This window comes from Drosophila willistoni (assembly GCF_018902025.1).
Source record: "Drosophila willistoni isolate 14030-0811.24 chromosome 2R unlocalized genomic scaffold, UCI_dwil_1.1 Seg167, whole genome shotgun sequence".
NCBI classification, from domain to species: domain Eukaryota; kingdom Metazoa; phylum Arthropoda; class Insecta; order Diptera; family Drosophilidae; genus Drosophila; species Drosophila willistoni.
In genome coordinates, this window is record NW_025814050.1 from 13,341,950 (window position 1) to 13,362,309 (window position 20,360).

General features: G+C 34.2%; 1 protein-coding gene and 1 non-coding gene across 2 annotated transcripts; both read left to right on the forward strand.

The window, feature by feature from the left end:
• Positions 1-8,348: 8,348 nt before the first annotated feature.
• On the forward strand, positions 8,349-9,721 carry LOC6642401 (metallophosphoesterase 1 homolog). Its single transcript, XM_002064893.3, has 3 exons — positions 8,349-8,836; positions 8,896-9,409; positions 9,469-9,721. The coding sequence occupies exons 1-3, from the start codon at positions 8,418-8,420 to the stop codon at positions 9,646-9,648; spliced, it is 1,113 nt and encodes a 370-aa protein (XP_002064929.1). The 5' UTR covers positions 8,349-8,417; the 3' UTR covers positions 9,649-9,721.
• A 10,221-nt stretch (positions 9,722-19,942) lies between these two features.
• On the forward strand, positions 19,943-20,014 carry Trnac-gca. The gene has a single exon. It is a non-coding gene; the product is annotated as a tRNA-Cys (tRNA).
• Positions 20,015-20,360: the final 346 nt, after the last annotated feature.

Consider the following 20,360-nt stretch of genomic DNA (forward strand, 5'->3'; position numbering starts at 1 on the left):
GACAAAACAGCGGCAATGCGAATAGGATATGCCCCTGTCGAAAGAATATCAAGAAATATTGGCATCAGCTACGTATGTATCCCGGTGGCTGTGCCGATAGAGTGTTTGCTTGGCAATAGGAATGTCGCTGGTTCGAATCCCAACTCGATTATCGTTAACGAAGTTTTTTTTTGTCTATTTTTTTTATTTATATAAAAATAAAAAAATAAAAATAAACAAAAGGAAAAAAAAACAAAATGAAAATAAATAAAAAAAAAATCAAAAAGGAACAAAAAAAAAAACAAAACAAAGAAACATTATTTATATTATTATTAGGATAACCCCCTAAGACTTCAAAATTTCTATTTTCCAAAAGCCATATTCAACACTACTAAAATGTAGTTTGGGTACTCTAAAGAAATACCGGCTTTACTACTGCGTTTTGGACAAAAATATGGGGATGTTCTTCCTCTTGCATTATTTTTCACAGCGTTGTCAACGTTTTGTCGTTTTTTTTTTTTTGTTTTATTTTTTATTTTGTTCCTTTTTGATTTTTTTTTTATTTATTTTCATTTTGTTTTTTTTTCCTTTTGTTTATTTTTATTTTTTTATTTTTATATAAATAAAAAAAATAGACAAAAAAAAACTTCGTTAACGATAATCGAGTTGGGATTCGAACCAGCGACATTCCTATTGCCAAGCAAACACTCTATCGGCACAGCCACCGGGATACATACGTAGCTGATGCCAATATTTCTTGATATTCTTTCGACAGGGGCATATCCTATTCGCATTGCCGCTGTTTTGTCGAAAATGAAAAATTTTGGTCGAGCGAGCTATTGAAATGCGATGTTGTACAACTTCACGTCACACACACACTACGAAGCCTGAGCATGTACCGACGAGTGTACACATACATAGACAGAACGAAATCACAAGCGACGTAGGCCTTCGTCGTTCGGTAGTCTGTGCTAGACTGAAATTTTTTCGTAGCTGCTTTGCCCTCTCCCCATTTTACGCTCTCATTGAGAGTGAGAGCGTTCGGGTTTTCCCGAAGTTCTCTGGGGTTCCATGACTAGGCTAGCGTTTGCAATCAAAAAATCATGAGTTTGTCCCATCTATGTGTTCTATGGTTAGTGGTATTAGTTTCTATTTTTTTTATTTGTTATGATTTTCTTTATAATATAGGAAATTTAATGTATAATGATTACAGTTCACAATTTAAATTAATTACAGCAACTCGATTTTCCATACATTTGTATATTTAGCTGATTTTTACCTACTTTTACTTATTTACACTAAATCTTTATTATTATGAAACGTTGGTTTAATGCCAATATATTTTGCTTACTTATTTATTTACCTTAAATTTTAAATATAATAAACTCTACCATTTAATTTTTCAGATAGAAAAGATTTAAAATCAGTCTATACTCTCACATCCTTGCATTATAATTGAATCTTTACAATCCATTGTTGTATAATTGAAGAAATAATCAATAAATTGAATTGAAATAAAGAAAGAATCTATCAAATATAACTAAAGAATCCATCAAATGTTATATTTGATTATATTAGTTATAATATAAATAAATTATGCATTTATCCATAACCCCTTTAATATATTCACATCAAAAGTCAAACAAGTAAAAAAGTTATTATACATTTGAAAATTTCCCAAGTGAGCTACCTAAGAAAACGTTTGCGTATTTTTTACTCAAGTACCTATATATCATATGAATAAAGGAAAAATTCATTTTAAACAGTTTTTAAAGATTCGAACTAATTATTTTCTATTCAAAATCACAAATTTCAAACTCCTCAAATACAAAATTTGAAATGGCTTTTCCTTGTGGGATTATATTCTCCGCCCTTTTTTTTCGTCCCATCTTTACATTACTATCTTAAGTTAACTGATATAAAAAAAAACTCAAATTGATTAGACTCTCAACCACAAAGAATTTATTTCGACATATGTAAATGGTAACCTGAAATCCCTTGTCAACTGGTTCGCTTAACATTTACAGGTCATTTCGAAGTCGATTCAATTCTAAAGTATTTTATTTTGGTTGTTTTTCGGCTCAGTCAGTTGTGACCCATGCTATCGCATACGATTTAGTGTCGTCTTTGTTGCTTATCTGCGGTTGCTTTCTTTCTTCGGTCTTGGCTTTGGTTTTTGCCCCATTCTCCCGATGGGCCCAACCCGTTGCCCCCCGGCCACTTACCGATTCGCGTCTGCTTGTATCCTCTTCACTCCTTGGGCTGTCTTTGTATGTGTCATCGGACGTTAAGTGCCGCGGCAAAGAGTTAATCTTGTCGATAATTATAATTTATGGCTCGCTGTGTGTTCACCTTCTTCAAACTGCTCCAACTTTATACATTCGTATGTATTATGCAGTTCAATTTGGTCTCTTCACTTTTATGCATGTTGTTCTACGACTCACTTTTCGTTATTTGGTTGTTGTTGTGGTTTATTCTTTTCTTTTCCTTTTCCGTGCTTCATCATAATCAGAGTTTTTTAATTGGAGTTTCGGCACACGAAACAAAAAAAAAAAACGCATTGACTTTTCTTCTTTTCATTCGTTCATAATGTCAAACTGACAATATTTATGATCCAGATTGCTCATTGTAATTGATCATTGTCTGTGGCGATCATAAACTATATGCGCATGTGGCTATATGTATACATATATACATTTTTTTTATAGTTTACCCAATTATGTCAATCACAGTTACGGGCTACTGCCTTTTTTACCCACTATATACTTGCTGGCTTTTTTTTTTTTTTTTGGTATTCAATGTTTTCCCACCTAGTTAGATATCTCGCTTCATATCATAATTTATCATATTGATAAATATTATGGGCTCTCTCATACCCCACACAAAATAATCGCCCCGCAGCCCCATACGATTGAGTTTTGGGGCAAGACTCTGTGCCGCCAGCTATGAGATAAATGGATGTGAGTGCAACTCAACTAGTTTTGCTTTTATGCCAAAAATGATCAATGTATGGCAATGATCGCTCCTTGTCCTTAATCTTAGGGCACATTAACTCAATTGATGTGATAAATAATCGGCTGGCAAAACAAATGTGCGAAGAGCATTCAGGCAAATCGACTCAAATAAAATGCAGTCTCAATCATAATTTATCAACACAAATCAACGCACAGTGGACAAAAAATCAACCAATAACAAAAAAAGGAATATAATATAATTTCATTTAAAAAATTAAACACAATATAAAAAACTACAGTACATGAAACTGAAATCTCTTAAGAGACTTAAATGTTAATAATTTTCCTATAAAAAATATGAAATAGAGTTCGTACTTTGCTTAATTTTTTTATATAAGTTATAAAAATTCTTAAAATTCCAGTAAGATGACTTAATTATTCTAGCAAAATCGAAACTTAGCTGAAAGATCTATAATTAGCCAATTGTAAGATCTATAAAAGACTATAACTGGAATTCTACTTCTTTATAAACGCCGCCATAAATCAAAATAAAATAAGTCAAAATTCCTTTTCTATGATCAAAATTTTTCTCTTAATTTGTCTAACTATTGCAACGATTCTTCATGAAACGACTTGATTGTTTTTGATATTGTGATAAAAATATTGTAAAATTTTTTTACATAACCAAATATATGGACTTAAGTCTTCATTTCTAATTGAAAGATAGTTTTAAGTTAAAGCGTTTTATATACATTTCGACCACTGTACATCATAACCTGACTAGCCATCCTAGCCAAAACGTTTCTATTTAAAGACCTTGCCATGTGTCTTTCCTCCTCCCCCTATAGCAGCGGTCACCCCATCATTTCTTGGGCAAAATCAACGCATCAGCAGCCCAGAGCACTTAATCATGCGAGGTTTGCGTAGATTAACTCATTACTTAACACTTTTCCACCGCCGACTGACGGATGTTGATGAGCATAATTGTGTGGCCACAGCGAAAAATCGGTTAAGGCCTCTGCCTCTGTTCCCCCGTTCTCATCCAAACGGCACCCGTCGCTGGGCCCGTCTCCCCGATTTCAGACAAAATGATGGAGACGACAACTGATGGAACACCTACAATAGAGCATTCGAGGCATTTGCTGATGTTTTGTGGAGGCGTGCCATCGATTTTGTTGAAGTTTTTCGTTTTACGTTTTTAGGTTTTTTGGTTTTTCGTTGTGCGTGTCAGAAATGTTTCAAATTGATGTGCAACTTCTGCCACCCCCTCCTTCTCGCAACCATACACTGCCCTTAATGACTCGAAAGATGTTTGTAGTAAGTATTTGTAGCCGCATTAACATTCCTTTTGTTCGGGCATATATTGCACAAACAGGCTTAAGTAGAAGTCACTTTAATGCGACTAAGTAGTAAGTAGCAGAGGGTAGAAGCTAGTGCCCAAAAATGTCACAGGAATATGTTTATTCAGTTCATGACATTTCATTCATATGACTACATATGAATATTAATGATCGTTTTGCTCTGAAATTTGCATCAGGAAGTGAATCAAAGAGAGTGTCCAAGATATATAATTTAACTCAAGTTAAGCAAAATTTCAACAAAGATTAATGAAAAAGTAAACAAATTATTTAAGAATTTAAGAATTTTTATAGACCAGCCAGTTATTAACCTTAATTTTTGCTTTTGCCGTTTCCATTAAGCTTTATCATTTTCAGGATCAAAAGCTTCCAATATCAAGGAAACTTATACCACCAAAACTTGTCTCTATCGTCATCTTTATAAAATAGTTGAAAAATATTTTGTCACTTGATATTATGTGTTAATGGTGATCAGTCCTTTGGTTGAATATAAAGCAAGGGTCTTTGGGTTGACTAAAACTAATATACTTACCTCTTTAGAAGGGTATTAAAATAGAAGAGTCTGCATATTAAACTTCAGATTAATATTCAAAAAGTAGCTAAAATGTATACCTAAAAAAATTTCCATACCATATAAATGGAAACTTTTATAGTAAAATTTTGTGGTCTTTAATTTTATTTATTGAATTCATAATTCGTGCATCTAAGAAATTTCTATGCAAGTGTGTGTTTGTGTGTGTGTGTGTGTTGGAGAAAATTTATGTTATTTCTGAACAGATTTACAACAATAATTAAATAAAACTCTCACGCGCTCAATAAAACTATATAAAATGTAGCTGACAGACGTCAAAAACTGAGAAATGCGTGCATAAAAACTACTGAGAAATCGAATCGATGTCAATGGACAGCATGGAAAACAGTGGGAAAATGAAGTGGTATTTGTATTTGATTTTCCTATTTTTCCAGACAACGAAAAGCCTGCACCATTTATGGTCAGAGTCCGTAACCAATTATTTACCAACACATTTCCCTCTATCTGTCTGTGTGTGTGTGTGTGTATGAGAGAGTATTCCGCATATCCTGCAAATGCATCGGAAGTGCAGTCAAGAATGCATTTCGTGCGTGTGTGTGTGTGTGTACAACCCCTGTTCGTATATTTGTCCTCGAACCATTTCCACAGCCATTTCGTGTAATTATAGACATTTTCGCAACTATTGTGTTACAAATTTAATGGATTTCTACCTGAGAAATGAAACCAAATTGCCATATATGCAAAAAACGAAACAAGAGAAAATGATTTAACATACATCTACACATTTTAATACCCTAACCAAATCATTCATATATTTAGTTAAAATTAAAAATTAAACTGTATTAAAGATCGCTCAGTATAAGTTTAAGGCAATAATTGTAACCTCTTTAATTAAAATGTGTGTATAGAGTATAAAAGTTTCGCTTTTTCTTAAATTGTCCCTGTATCTTTGTATTTTTTATTTCATTTTTGCTATTTTGACTTTGTATGTGAGCTCAATGGATAAGATCTTATATACAATATTTACAATTGCATTCAACCACAAATCTGTGTAGCATTCTGTGTGGAAAAGAAAGAGAGAAAGAATGAGAAAGAGAGACACACAGACATTTAAGGCAATTCCAAATGTCAATGATCAAAGCATAATTTATAATCCTTTAATAGTTCTGTCCTGTCCACCACAAAGCATTTGATAAATTTCATCTCGCATTGTTGTAGATGAGTAAGCACTTGAGATTCTGACTCCAGGGAGTCAATCCATACATATGTTAAGAATGAGAAACGCGAAAGGAACAGAGAAATGCACTGTCTGAAAGAGTATATTACATTATTCATTCGAAATAACAAAATTATCTGATCGGATGACTAGATTAGTAAAGATTTCATTGGGAATTGAGCAAATAGTTAGTATGGTATATAAAATTATTCTCTACTGACAAATTCATTCCATTTTTTCGTGTATTTATCTAAATTTGGAAATAGTTTTAAGGGGGTTAAAAGTGATCATCGTTATATCATTGGCGGTTTAATCTTAGCTAAATAAAAGCTGATAAAGGTCTTTAAGAGTCGACAGCAAAATTTGTATTTTTTGTAAAATATTCGCATTAAAATAAATAATTTAAATAATTTAAAACCTTTCTATACCCTTTCTATTTATAACAGCAATAAAGTTTACATGACCTTTCTATACCCTTTTTAATACCATTATCTTCTGCAACCCAAGTAACAACTAGTAAACTATTTTTAGAGTTTTTAAAATTATAAAAAATGTGGTGCGGAACTCATATTCCCTTCGTCCTGTTCTCCAGGCAGATGGTTCAATTTTCCATTTTATGAAAAAGAATGGATTATGTTAAATGAAAAGACTAATCAATAAAAGTAAAATTGAATAAAACAAAAGACATTTTGGATAAAAAGGCAAATTGTTTTTAAATAAACGAAAGAATAAAAGAAAGTATATTGCCTTTCATAGAGTTTTATTTTTTACCACTTGGCAATATGTATCTAAACACAAAGCAAAAGCTTTTCCCCATTTTGTCCAGGGTATGCGGTGATATTTTCAATGAGGAAAAGCAAATGCATATGATTAATTACGAGTGGAGTTTCCCCGACGACTGACTCTCTGACAGCAACAACAACAACAGCAACAGAAATGATCATTTTTATGTTTCAAAAATAAACATCAAAGCGAAACAAAAGGCCGAAAGTGAAGGAAAAATAAGTATAAACTGCAAACTGCGGCAATTGGGCTGAAGCCAAGCCCAATGAGGCTGCCATACGCCAGTATACATATATAATATATATATTTTTTGAAAATCTTGGCGACAGTTGAAAAGTTGAACAGTTGTTGTTGTTGTTTTCGTTGCAGCTCTTCGACTGCCTCGTCTTCATTTGGCTGTCTGTCTGTTGCACTGTCCCCCGCCCTCTGTGTCTCTCCTCACTTGTGTCTCTTACACTCACTGTCTGTCTGTCTTTCTGGCTGTCTGACTCCTCTGCCTGTCTGCCTGTCATTTGCTTCCTTCTTCTGCCATTCAGCCAAATTCCGATGGCTGCATGCAAATTTGCTTAAGGGGCCAACGCACAAATCGAGTTGTCGTAAAATTAGCACTTAATGCTTTAATTAATTACTGAGACGTGCGACTTGCGGATCTTCTCCGATCTGAGTTGTAAAGTTTATCTCGCTTTTTCGGTTGCGTATTTTTTTGTTTTTTTGTGTTTGCGTTTTGGTTTGTTGTAAATGCATTTTGCATTTATTTATGGCCATTGGATGAGCGTAACTCAACGCATCTTCCCCAACCTGCCGCCTTTCTCATGTTTCGTCCACGTCAAGTGTCGGGCCATTTCAGCGGAAAAGAAAGACAGAAGAAATTCATTGGCATTTCTCGAATACATTTCACACTTTCACGACAAAAGAAAAAAAACGAATAAAGAAGGCCAACATTTCTCGAGGCGTAGTGTTTTATTGTTTCTTTTTTCTTGATGCTTTGATTATGTCAAGAGTTAAGAGGTAATATGGCCTCCTACTGAAATTTTAAGCAGGAATTTAAATACTGCACAATGAATCTTTTGCATACATATGTATGTACATAGGTCGAAAAGCCAAAGATAGAACAAAATGTAGTGTAATTGAGATAGATCCATGAAGGAGTAGAAAAGGTATGTATATTTAACTTCAAGTTTTTTACTGTAGAGTTCAATTAAATATTTTTTAAATACTAAGTTAATAGTTTCCAAATAAATGGATATTTGTCTTTCTTTAGTGAAATTTAATTTAAAGAGAAACATTTCAAAGGCTAGATTCACAAGCCAGTGTTGATAAATTGGCTACTATAAGGGTTGAAAAGAGTTTGGTTTAATTTAGGTTAAAACTAACATTTGAAAAATATTATGAACAAACGAAAAATCCAATTTGAGCTTAAATTTTTGTAAAAGTATCCACTGAGAATATATTCACAAACTTTGACATTCTCTCCTTTTTTCTAACTTATCAAGTAGGCTTACTTTTCCATATTATCAACTGATAACTGAGAAGGCAATTCAATTTCAATTTTCTGTTTGATTTTTATATATCTTGAAATTCTTAAATTCTGATTGATGCGTTGGATAATTGGGACTATCTTGATTGGCCTATGTGCCTTAATATTTTGTGAATATTTGGCAGATTTTGTATTCGTACGAAAATGCAAATGGCCAAAACTTAAACGACAGAGATACGTTGAAGACCCTTTACATGCCTTGATTTTATCCGATCCCCATTTAGCTGGACCACGTTTCGATGGATGGCGTAATAGAACCTATACGGAATGGCATATGAAACGGGCTTTTCAGGCTTCTATAAAATTACTTAAACCCGATGTGGTATTTATTTTGGGCGATCTGTTCGACGAGGGGGACAAGCTGAATAATCAACAGTTTCACGAGCATATGACACGATATTTAAAAATGTTTAATCTACCACCAGGCATTCCTCTAATTAGTTTGGCTGGTAATCACGATGTTGGTTTTCATTTCAAGTGAGTAAGTCAAAATGAAAGTCGTTAAGTTTGGCTAAAGAGTTGCTTTCCCTTTGCAGCTTACACCCTTACTACTTAAAACGTTTTGAAGAACATTTCAAATATTCTCTGGTTCATCTTTATACCATTAAAGATGTACACTTTGTACTGATCAATTCAATGGCCTTGGGTACTGAATGTGGTTGCACATTTTGCGAAATGACCGAAACTGCTTTAAAAAATGTATCGCAAACACTCAACTGCATGGAAAGTACTCAGGAGGAGGACTGCAACGATGCAGCGGATTCTACTCAGTTATATAGCCAACCGATTTTATTGCAGCATATACCAACATATCGTATTTCGGATGATATCTGCATTGAGCGCGATGCTCCCTATATAGAATACTTTCGTGAAAACTGTGATGTACTCTCCAAAAATTTGACAGATTTGTTGGGTGATTGGTTCAAGCCACGTTTGGCCTTTGCTGGTCATTCGCATCACTATTGCCACAGTGTGAATCGTTTGGGTATAAATGAGTTCACAGTGGCCTCATTTTGCTGGCGTAATAAAGACAATCCAAGTTTTCTAATGGTAAGTCACTAAAGTTACCAAACATTTTCCCAATGTATTGATCAAATTTTAATCTAAAGGCCACCATAACGCCCGATGACTATAAGGTGACCAAGTGTGAAATGCTAACCAAACCGTTTGTTCACAATTGCTATTATTTGGCTGGTGTTCTATGGCTTTTACTAACAGCATATAAATTTGTACTATGTCTGGTTAAGACTCGTCGTCAAGCCCAAGATGAAGAGCCAAAGGACAGCTAAGCTATAATTTAAATTAAATGGATTCCATAAATAAAATTGCATTGCAAAAATTCAGTTTAAATTTCATCAACTATCCGTAAAAGAGTCATGCTCATTTTTCTAAGAATCTTTTCAAAAATGATTATAAATAGTAGCCTATATTAAGAACTTTATCGGTTGAACAGAGGTTTCAAGCGAACAAGCGAAATGCGAAATGAACACTGTATAATTTATTATGCAACGTCATTGGCAGGGGCTAATTAATGACCAGAAAACGGATCTGGTCATGTCAGCGCTTATCGGCAGCAACAGCCTACGGACATGCAAACAGACTATATGGATGTTTGTATGGATGTATGTATGAAGGTATCCAGAGGTGGGGATTTTGGGGTATCGAAAACATTTGCCAAATTAATGCAAATCATGTGAACAGACAACGTAGAAGATTCAGAGGATGATGCTGATGATGATGATAATGATGCAGTGGTCGTCGTATCAATACGCGCCTAATGAGTCAAGTGGCCAAAGGATTTTGGTGGGTGCGGGCTACCAAATGGGTAGCCCAGATAAATTGTATTTCGGTTGGCATTATTGTGGCAAATGAATGAATCACATGGCAGACAATCGTCTTGGGGGTCAAGACAACAACAGGCGATAAGACGAAACGGACGACACATGCCTTGCAGTCTCTCTCTCACAGAGAATCAGACTCAGACTCAGTCTCTGTCCGAGTATTCGTTTTGATTTTTGGGTGAGATGAAGATGAGTGGACCACACAGCATTAGTATCAAAATTTGCCTCTATTTCAATTCATCATTCATTCAGTCATGGCTAATGGGGGCGTGGCATCTACTGGGCCGAGGTGTTTGCGTGTTTGTTTATGTGGGGGGATTGTGGCATTAATCACGTGACAATTGCGCTGATAGCCAAATGAGATAGAAGTGTATCTGTAAATTACATTTTGGTTGAACTTTATCTTTAACCATAACCATTTGTGAACAATGTAAATATGGAGAAATTAATGGGGGAATATGATAAATATTTTGGATGAAGAATATTTCAAATAAGTTAGCAATAAGTGACTTTTAATGGTTACCACAAAGAAGGTATTTTATTAATCAATTATTCTTTAAAATGATAAACTAACACAAAAATGCTTGCAAAGATTCTATAGATTCAAATCAAAAATTTCTTTTAAAATTGTCAAAGGTATATGCATAGGCTAAGTAGAGTCAGTCTAATGACTTTAACGCCATAGTTCGACGCCAAAACTAGTTGTGAATTACAACTAAATGAAATTTGCTAAAAATAAAAAACTCTGCATACATTTAACCGCAAATTGTTTTAATCGTCTAATATGTATCTTAAGTTTTTATTATTTCTATAACTCTAGAGTTTCTTTAACGGATATATAATTATCACAAAAATGCAGTCTAAAATATCAAGTTTAGAATACAAAATTTAAAAAAATGTAGGGTAAACCTCAATCTACTAAGAAATAGTTAATTACAAAATTATAAACTTAAAGTTAGGTTAAAAATAATATAGATCTGCCGCTTGGGCACTTGACCAGAAATATTAATACAGCGATGAGAAAATCCGACCTTGATGATGACCCTGTCTACATATGTCTATTTTTTCTCGCCTGAACAATTCTTAGAATAAAACAATATAAAAGAACATTTTTTTCTGTCTCCATATTATTTAATATTTCAAGAAACGCCTCTATTCTGTTTTTTTAAGTTTGGTTGACTGCCCAATGGAATAAAGCAAATTGTCTCTCATTAAATTAACAAACAACAAATTTTCTCCGACTAAAAGTAAGAAACATTCTTTGGTTGCTCTTGGTGGGTTTGGGTTTTGCTAATTAAACTTAATATTGACAAATGATGGGGCGTTGGCAAATGGACAATGCCAAGATGTGTCAGGCCGAAGTTTCCGATGTCTGACGCCGCCGCCGCCGTCAAGTGTTGACAGATCTATGGATGGTGATGCCGATGCGATAGTGTCGGAGGAGGTGTAGGCGGACCGGGACGGTAGCTTGTGACATGGTAGCCGCCTTCTCTTCCGCGAACGATGATGATGATGATGACGATGACGATGGCGACGCTGTCGATGTCATCCGTTTCAGATGCGAACCTAAATGATGCATGTTTAATTGCCGTCGCATAAATTACATTTTTCGAGGGTGAGAGTTGAGAGTGCGCCATAGAAGAGTATTAACGGAGGGGGGACTCGATCTAATTTGCATAGGGGCCCTGCCTGGGCCACACATGCTACAGTCGAAAAGTTTATATCATGACTTGGACTTTTTGTGTGCTTTGAACGAGCAAAAAAAAAGAAACAGAAACAACAAAAGCGATTATGAAGTTTCAGCTTTGGTTTTGGTTTTCCATTCTTTCTCTTTCGTTGGCTGATAAGTGACTTGCGAAAACCAGTTCAACACACAAATTTATTCATCTGTATATATGACTAATAAATAAAGTGTAGCAATTCTTGTTCACTTTATCAGCAAAGTGTCAAGAAATCATTTCTAGAATGGATGAAATTAAACAATTGGGATCGTATGGCTGGCATTTTGTATAGTTTTTTTTTAAGCATTGGGTAATCAACCTCAAAATCAAAACGTTTTTCTGTTTCACATTGTTAAGCTAACTCTTGAAAATATGTATGATTTTGACTCACAATCACTTGTTTACTTGTTTTTGGGTTTTTTATAAAAATTACAATACACACTCTGATCCGTTTCATATAGAATGAGCTTATATAGTTATAGAGAACTATATAGTCAAAAACAATCTGTAACAGATAGAGGAAGAGACTTCAAAAACAGATCACAAATATTTCTTTATAATTACTCTGAACTACACATAGTTCATCCGACACAATTTTGTAATATCTTATTCCAATAAAAAGTATCCTTTTCGTAATCGAAAAAAAGCTTGCAGTGATACTTATCAAACATCTTTAAGTTTCATGTTCTTATGGAATCAAATAGATTGTAATAATCAATTTGGGAAAGTCTTATATAGTTTCCATTAAACTCAATATAACAGCTTTCATAATGATATTCACAAAGCACATGAACTGGTTACTAATCAATGTAAATTTGATGTATTTTATTCACTCATTGAATAATCACCAAATATAAGGATTGATCAATAAGTACTACCTGCTAGGATCTTCGATTCGAGAATGAATTTGGATTTGTTTTTATTATATTATATATATCACTATATGTATATGCTCTAAGGAATTTTGATAAATTTAAAATATTGTGTACTAAAAGCATTTGTAAAATGAAAAAGAAGAATGTGGTTTGTCTATTTAATTTCTTTCATTTAAGAAGATTTTAATAAAAATGCTCTTTGAGACCCCAAAAAAAGGTTGATTAATTGCACAAGAGAATGACAAAAATATGATAATGGTAAATCCTACAACTGCATAATGCATTTCTATAAACTGGCCCAATTAACCCTTTCAACAGAATCCATAAAATCAATTTCACAATATGTTCCCAAAATAGGCAAAACAAAATACAAAAAAAAAAAACAACAACTAAAAAACAACCAGAGAGCTCTTGAAAATGCATTGCAATTGACACTGTAAATGTGTTTTTAAATTGTTGTTGCATTTTGTAGAAAAATATTTTGCCAAATTAGCACATCGTTTTTTATTTCCCTTCTCTGTCCCTCTTATGTACAGAGAATGCACTTCAAAGGGCGGCCTAATGTGTTGATTTTTGATGATAGGCATAAATCATAAATAAAATAAAACCGCCAGAGAGATATAAAAGAAGAAAGGGAAAATAGCATTTTTCAAGGCATTTGCCAAGTGGGTGGCAACTGAATTAATTTGCGGCCATACCCCTGCCCCTTTCACATTTTCATCTGCCTCACTTAGGCCCTTCTTTTTGTTTTGGCTCTAGCTACTTTGTTGTGTGGCGCTTTCATCAATTTTTCTTTTTCGGATTTTTATGTTTGCGTGTCGAAGAGGCTGAGGCAAAATAAATAAACTTTAAGTACTTTTCGAAATTTGTTATTGTGTAATCTTAAGTAGTTCGGCGTGCATACTCATAAAAACACTCGCAATGATTCACACACTCACATATACTCACAAAATAGATAGGCAGACAGAGACAGACAGACCGTAGGACAGACACAGACTTTCAACCATGTTGACATATTAATGCAATTAGTTTCAGGAAAACACTCTGTGCTAATTTTATAGTTTCTCATCTTTGACATATTTACATAATTCATATTTTTCTTTCATTTCCAGTGCACTTAGCTGCAAGGGTTGCAATGTAGGGGAAATGAGAAGAAGGGAAAACTTTGTACCCATAATACGATTTTCATATGAAATAAAATGAATAAATTCAAATATTGGTTAGAAAATAAGGAACAAACTCTATGATTAAGCCCTATTCCTAAAAATTTTTGTTTAGAATTGAAAGAAAAGAATAACTGAAAACCATTAATTGTTAATTTAATTGTGTTTCTTTACCAAAATATACAATAAGCCCATTTGAAAGAAACTAAATTAAAAGTAAAGTACAATTTGTTTGAAGTTCCTTTACCAATTATCAATTTTTACGAGACTAAAAGTAAGAAATCGGCATTAAAGTAGTTGTTGAAACTAATAATGTGCCACTGATTGAGGTATATTTATTAATTTCAAGTAACACCATATAATAAATTTTATGAAATTTCGTTCTGCAATACGCTTGAAAATGGGTCGTTGGATTCCTTATATAAAAAGTATATAAGTAGACTATAGACAAGGAAGAGAATGGTCTAACTTGATCTAACTTGAAACCTTTTGTTCCATGGATAAAGCCAAAAGCCATTATTAATATCTAATTTAGTAAGCATTCTGTCTTAGTTTGCCATAAATTCACAAAATTCATATGCAAATCACTTTAAAATAATAACTTTTTTGGCTTGGTTTCTAAACTGTTACATTTTTACCCAACACTTCAGCAAATCAACATTTCAGTTTAATTATTTGCCATACAAAACACAATTACTGTGCACAGTTTGTAATTTTTTTTAGATTCCCTTAACGCACAACAATAACAAAAAAAGAGGAAAAACCAAATTACATGTCAGGCAACAAAAAAATAAGAATAGAAATTTAGTTTATAATTTATGGGACATACAAAACAAAAAACGAGAAAAAAAGTGAAACAGCAATGCCAACCCATTTCCGCATTGCGCAGAAGGCTAATCAACATTTTGTATTTCTGTTTTTTTTTTTTAACCCTCGAGCGGAATGACGAACTGCCGCCACCCGGGGTGAGTCTCGTGTTCACTCAGCATCCCCAGCAGCATTGCCAAGGGCACAGGAGGTACATTGTAATCCCAGCTGTAAATTTGCCCGCTGATCCCGCAACAACCGACAGGATCAATGCCGAACTATTAAATCATGTTTCTATTTATGTTGTCACAAGAGATTTGCGTTCGGTTCCGCCAGTTAATGAATTCGCCAGGAAAAAAACCAACTAAAAAGTGATCCAAGCTTCGGGGTCAGCTCAGCTTTAGAGAGGTGTTGGTAAGCCGGCTTACAGATAGAACCAGGCTTTTGACACCATATTATCATAAAGGGAGCTGCCGGTTCTCAAGGGCTGTTTTTTATATGCATCTCAACCCTCTTTTTGGCGTTGAGTCGATCGATCATTCATTTTAATTAGCAACAGCGTGTCGATGGCATTCACAAACTATCAATTTCACTTGAGACCACACTCTTTTTATACAAACACACACATACAATACACACCCTTCAGAGACTTTTCGTTATTTACATAGACCCAAATCACATGTGACGAATCCATGAAGTGCAATTCGAATTCCAATTCCCAGTTCTAGTTCCATAAACCATTAAACATCCTTACGTTCTTGATAGCCAAAAGGCGTGTCCCATTTTCGGCTCTTCTCTTCTTAACTGAAAGCAAAAGACATAGAAAGAGACTCACACAGAATTTTAGCTATGGTTTGTCATTGACAGTGAATTGTATGATATGATGATATGGTTATATATGCTAGACACACTCTCTCTCTCTCTCTTTTTCTCTTTAACCATGACTCTTCCTTTAGAAAGTCAGTAATTTTTGGTATGTGACAGCCGAGGAGAGTGGCCTGCATTTGATAAATGTCAAAGTGAAAATACGATTTCCTAGATGCTAGATGGAAATCCAAGCAACGGAATCAAACTTTGCAGAGATTTGTTTCTTTTGTCCACATAGCCCCATCAAAGGCAACGAAATGAAACTTAACTAAAGGGCAGATAATTACTTTTATGCTTTGGTTAGCTAAGAAACATGTATCTGGTGATATTATTAGAAAGAACATTAAGTGAATTTTGTTTTTTTTTTTCTCATAAAGAAATTATTGGGTAAGACCTAAACAAGCCTTCATAGTTGGTATTTTTGAATAAATATATTCAAAGATAATTAATTTGAACACTTTTCAACTAAACAGAATCAACCAAAGCAATTTGAAGCGTTTGAAAATTTTGGAATATGTTTTATTGGCTTAGCTAGTTTCAAATTAGTTGACTTAATCATGTGAATACTTCAGAGCAAAACAATTATCAAGCTTCAGTACCTTGACAATAATCTAAGCTATTTTCTGAAAATCTCTGGGATCTAAGCAAAGAATACACTTTTTTATTGCCAGGACTTAAGTATACTATATCTTTGATAATCTGAGCTCAATTATAGTTTGTTTTAACTTCAAGTTTGTTAAGTTTCAAAAAGTGAAGCTTCCCCCCAACCCCCCCAATTCTTTAGTTGAATTTTTTAAAGTTTTGCTTGACTTGTTGTAGATCGTAAATCTTGATATTACCGACGAAATTTGTTTTGTTTTGTTAAGATTCCATAAAGAAGTTTTTTTAAGTCATTTAAGACCTGCTTGATTGCTTGATTCATTTAGATTCAGGTAATATTCAAATGATGATTCATCATGCATTACTTATGCACTTCATTCGAAGCCACTCAAAGGATTAGCCTTTCATGAGATTCAACGATGAGTTTCAAATTTTGTGATGAGCTCATTGGGGAATTCGGTTTTTATTTTTTGTATAATTATTGATTGATCATATTGTTAACTGCTCAACAGGCAGCGAGTTTTCAATTAATTTGTTATATTCTCTGGGCTAACCACAAACTGTTGGTTTTTTTTTTTGTTTGGCCATGATGCTGCAGTGCATCGGACTGGGCTTGTTGGCCTTACTTCTCCCCCGTGGAGAATACGTTTTGCTGGGATGTTATTGCATTTTGTAAAGTAAACATGGCAAGTGCTGCTGCTGTCGCCCATTGCCACCCACAAATTACACACACACACACATACGCATAGGCACACACACAGCTGCACATTATGCAAATATTTACTTTACGTTGATGAGGCTGATGAACGCAGGACGCCACTGCCAACGGAGAAGTCCATTGATGAAGCCACTCCTGGCGTGGAGAGAAAAAAAAGAGAAGTGAAATAGAAATGGGCATAAAGGCGAGGGGATAGCCGGATGGTAAATGGCAAAAAGTGCTGCACAAATAATGTCATACGGCTTCTACGGCCCTGCCTCATTTGCTCTCTACCCAACCCTCACCCCACTCAATGCTCAATGCACGGAAATTGGCCAACCCCTTTGCAACCTGCTGCTTCTGATGATGATGCTGACTGCGTTTTTTATACCCATGTCACCCATTGTCTAAAGGGGTATATTCAGTGAGGAGCTAATAGATCAGGAAGGCAAGTACTGAAGAGTACATAGAAGTCAAATTATAGATAGGGCTCTTCAACTTGCAATATAAGTTTTTTTTAGTCAAAAGATCCATCACAATTTATCGAAAAAGTTTTTTAAGTAATATTCAGTTGTAAAATTTTTATCTAATCAATTTTACAGTTCTAAGTTTGGTCAGAATGTTAATATGGAATCGTATTGAAGGAAAAGGTTCTTTGTCGTAACAGTTTTCATGACTTTATATGAAAGTTTTACCATTACCTCTTCAAAACAAAGTTTGATCAACATTATCGATCCATTCATATCTATTAATCGTTATCGAACAACATAACAGAAATCGGATACGATAATTGACCACTTATATAAAAATTTGTAAAGACAGCTTCATCTGCTGAAATGAATTTTGTTTGATTTCCGATGTTTACTTATAAGTTGCAATTTCAGCTCATTTACCACTTTAAATAAGAGCAATTCTCTGTATTCCAGGGTATCAACCATGTCAATTCAATTCAATGGGACCTTCTTGAGTTTTTGTGTGCTGTTTGAGAAACTGATGTTAGCATAAATTTCAAAATTAAAATCGCAACGGTGACATATGCGCGAGGGAGTGGCCAAAAAGGGGGCGAGAAGGTTTAGGCAAGGGTTGTTGTTGTTGCTTCTATTTTATTTCATTTTTTCTCAATACTCAAGAGAAGGGGAAGGATGGTGTCGGGGGGTGTGGGTGAATGAAAGAGGTTTGGTTCAAAAAGTAATTATTTCAGGCAAAAGGCGATGGCGCCTGGTTTGTCTTGCGTTGCAGCTGTCACTTCATTTTGACATTTCAGGGGCGGCGACATTGGCTCAGTTCTCAATTTTATTTTCACTCACTTCTCCTCCTCATCTGTTTTTGCTTTCTCTTTTTCTCAGCTTGTTTACATGGACAATAATTATAAAATTTTACGTTTTATTGTTAATTGTTGGAATAAATCAAAGTCATTGGAATCCTGTCACCTCCTTGAACCATTGCCATGGTAGGGTAGAGGGTGCATGGGTTTGGGGGTTGCTCTCTTTGCTCTCTTTGTATAAATGGTGCGTTTTTTTGTTTCGATTTAATTGCTTGTTAAAGTCGAATTGTGCTTACGATTGCATGTTGAGTTAATGATCCAGGAATTTGCTGACTTGTCCTCGATGGTCCTTGACAAGGGGTGATAGACGACCTGCAGAGAATGGCCAAGGGATGCATTCAACTTGAAATTTGATTTGTGCTAAATGCATTTTAGAAAATCAATGTCCAATGTCTTTTCGCCTACACAGATTTCTTTGCCTCCAGCTGTTATTCTCTCCATCTCTTTGGGATATCAAAGTCATTTGCCTTTTTGGTGATAAAGTTTCCTATTGCCGTTCATGTATTGAAGAGGTTTATTGTGTAATTTTCGAAGCAACCATTTCATTTTCATCTTGTCAAAATATTGTTCTCAATTTCCTTAGGCTTTCTATCAATTTTCCTCACAAATTTTCAACAATTTTGGTAACCAACAATGGGCAGAGGAAAAATGTTTGCTTCATTAAATATGAAACTCTAACTAAAAGCTTCAACAACAAAAGAGAATGGGGAAGGGAAGCGAATAAAAAGGAAATGAATATGCATCGTATGACCACATTTTGTGCCAAAATCCTAATATGCTGAGAGTTTTCAGCAACTTCTTTTTTTTTGTATCCTGTATGGGTATATTATGATATGTGAAATTCAAGAAATATGTATAAACCTAGAACTCCAGAAATAATTAAAAGCTTAGATCTAAAATAAATCTAAGGATACCACATATCTTAACTTATGGAAGGATAAATAAATGATCTATTAATAGAGGCTTGCAAATAGATATCAATTACCTGGAATCTATAGGGTATTCACACATAGGCTACTCACGTATTATCCAAAATTTTTTTTGTTCAGGACAAATGGAGAAAGATAAAGTATAATGTAGAGTCAAGCAGAGAGATACCAAACGAGAAAGAACTGAGACACTTGAAGTATTAAATAATTTGGTGCCATTGTGTTGACACCATGACTAGGACGAAGCGAAACTGCAAATGCAACTCAAGGCATTTGTGTCTGTGTTTGTATGATGATTTCAAATTATTTCTTCATTTTGTGCAGAAAATATGCAAAAAATACACACAGAAAGACAACAAGAAACTGGCACAAGGCATTGTCGTTTGGAGTCGTTGTTATTTCAAGTTTGTGCAAAAAGAGAAATTGGGCAAAACGACTTTGTCATTAAACTTGGAAAACTATAACGAGATGGGGCAAGAAAATGTATCTTCAGAGAGCAATAATAATGGCCAATTGGTGTTAAGGTTTATAATTAATGAATAAAAAGATGATTAGTTAACAAAATGCTTCCAATTAACGTTCATTGAATTGAAAATTTCAAGTCCTTTAGACAAATGAGATGAATTGTTCTACAATTAATTCTACAGCTTATTTATCTATTTACTTTTGCCATAGGATGACAAAAACTTTGAAGTATCTAACATTAAATATTCTTATCTATATAATATTTTTATCTGTATAATCCAGATTTACATATATGGGGATATAGCTCAGTGGTAGAGCATTCGACTGCAGATCGAGAGGTCCCCGGTTCAAACCCGGGTGTCCCCTTGGAGTATTTATTTTTATTTACCTTTTTATAACCTAACGTATCCTCATTCGGATTTATTTGTTGCAGCGAATTTGATCAAATATAAGACAATACTCGTTCGTACTCACATAAATGTTTATTTAAAATTTTCATTATTTCAATTATTTCAAAAACAACTTCCTTTGCGGTGAGGGAAGGAATGAAGTAGATGGAACGGTTTGATATACCTCGTTATCCAAACTTAAGTGAGTCTATGTGCTGTCTGCACTTCAGAAAAGCAGATTCAGTAATGACTTTTGAAACCATATTCGAATCGAAACATTAGTATATTACCCAAAAAAGTTGTAGAACGATTTATTAAATAAT

Coding starts and splice junctions, on each gene's coding strand:
- LOC6642401 (XM_002064893.3), top strand. CDS start 8,418: ATGCGTTGGATAATTGGGACTATCTTGATTGGCCTATGTGCCTTAATA. Junction 8,837..8,895: donor GATGTTGGTTTTCATTTCAA/GTGAGTAAGTCA, acceptor TTCCCTTTGCAG/CTTACACCCTTACTACTTAA. Junction 9,410..9,468: donor ACAATCCAAGTTTTCTAATG/GTAAGTCACTAA, acceptor TTTAATCTAAAG/GCCACCATAACGCCCGATGA.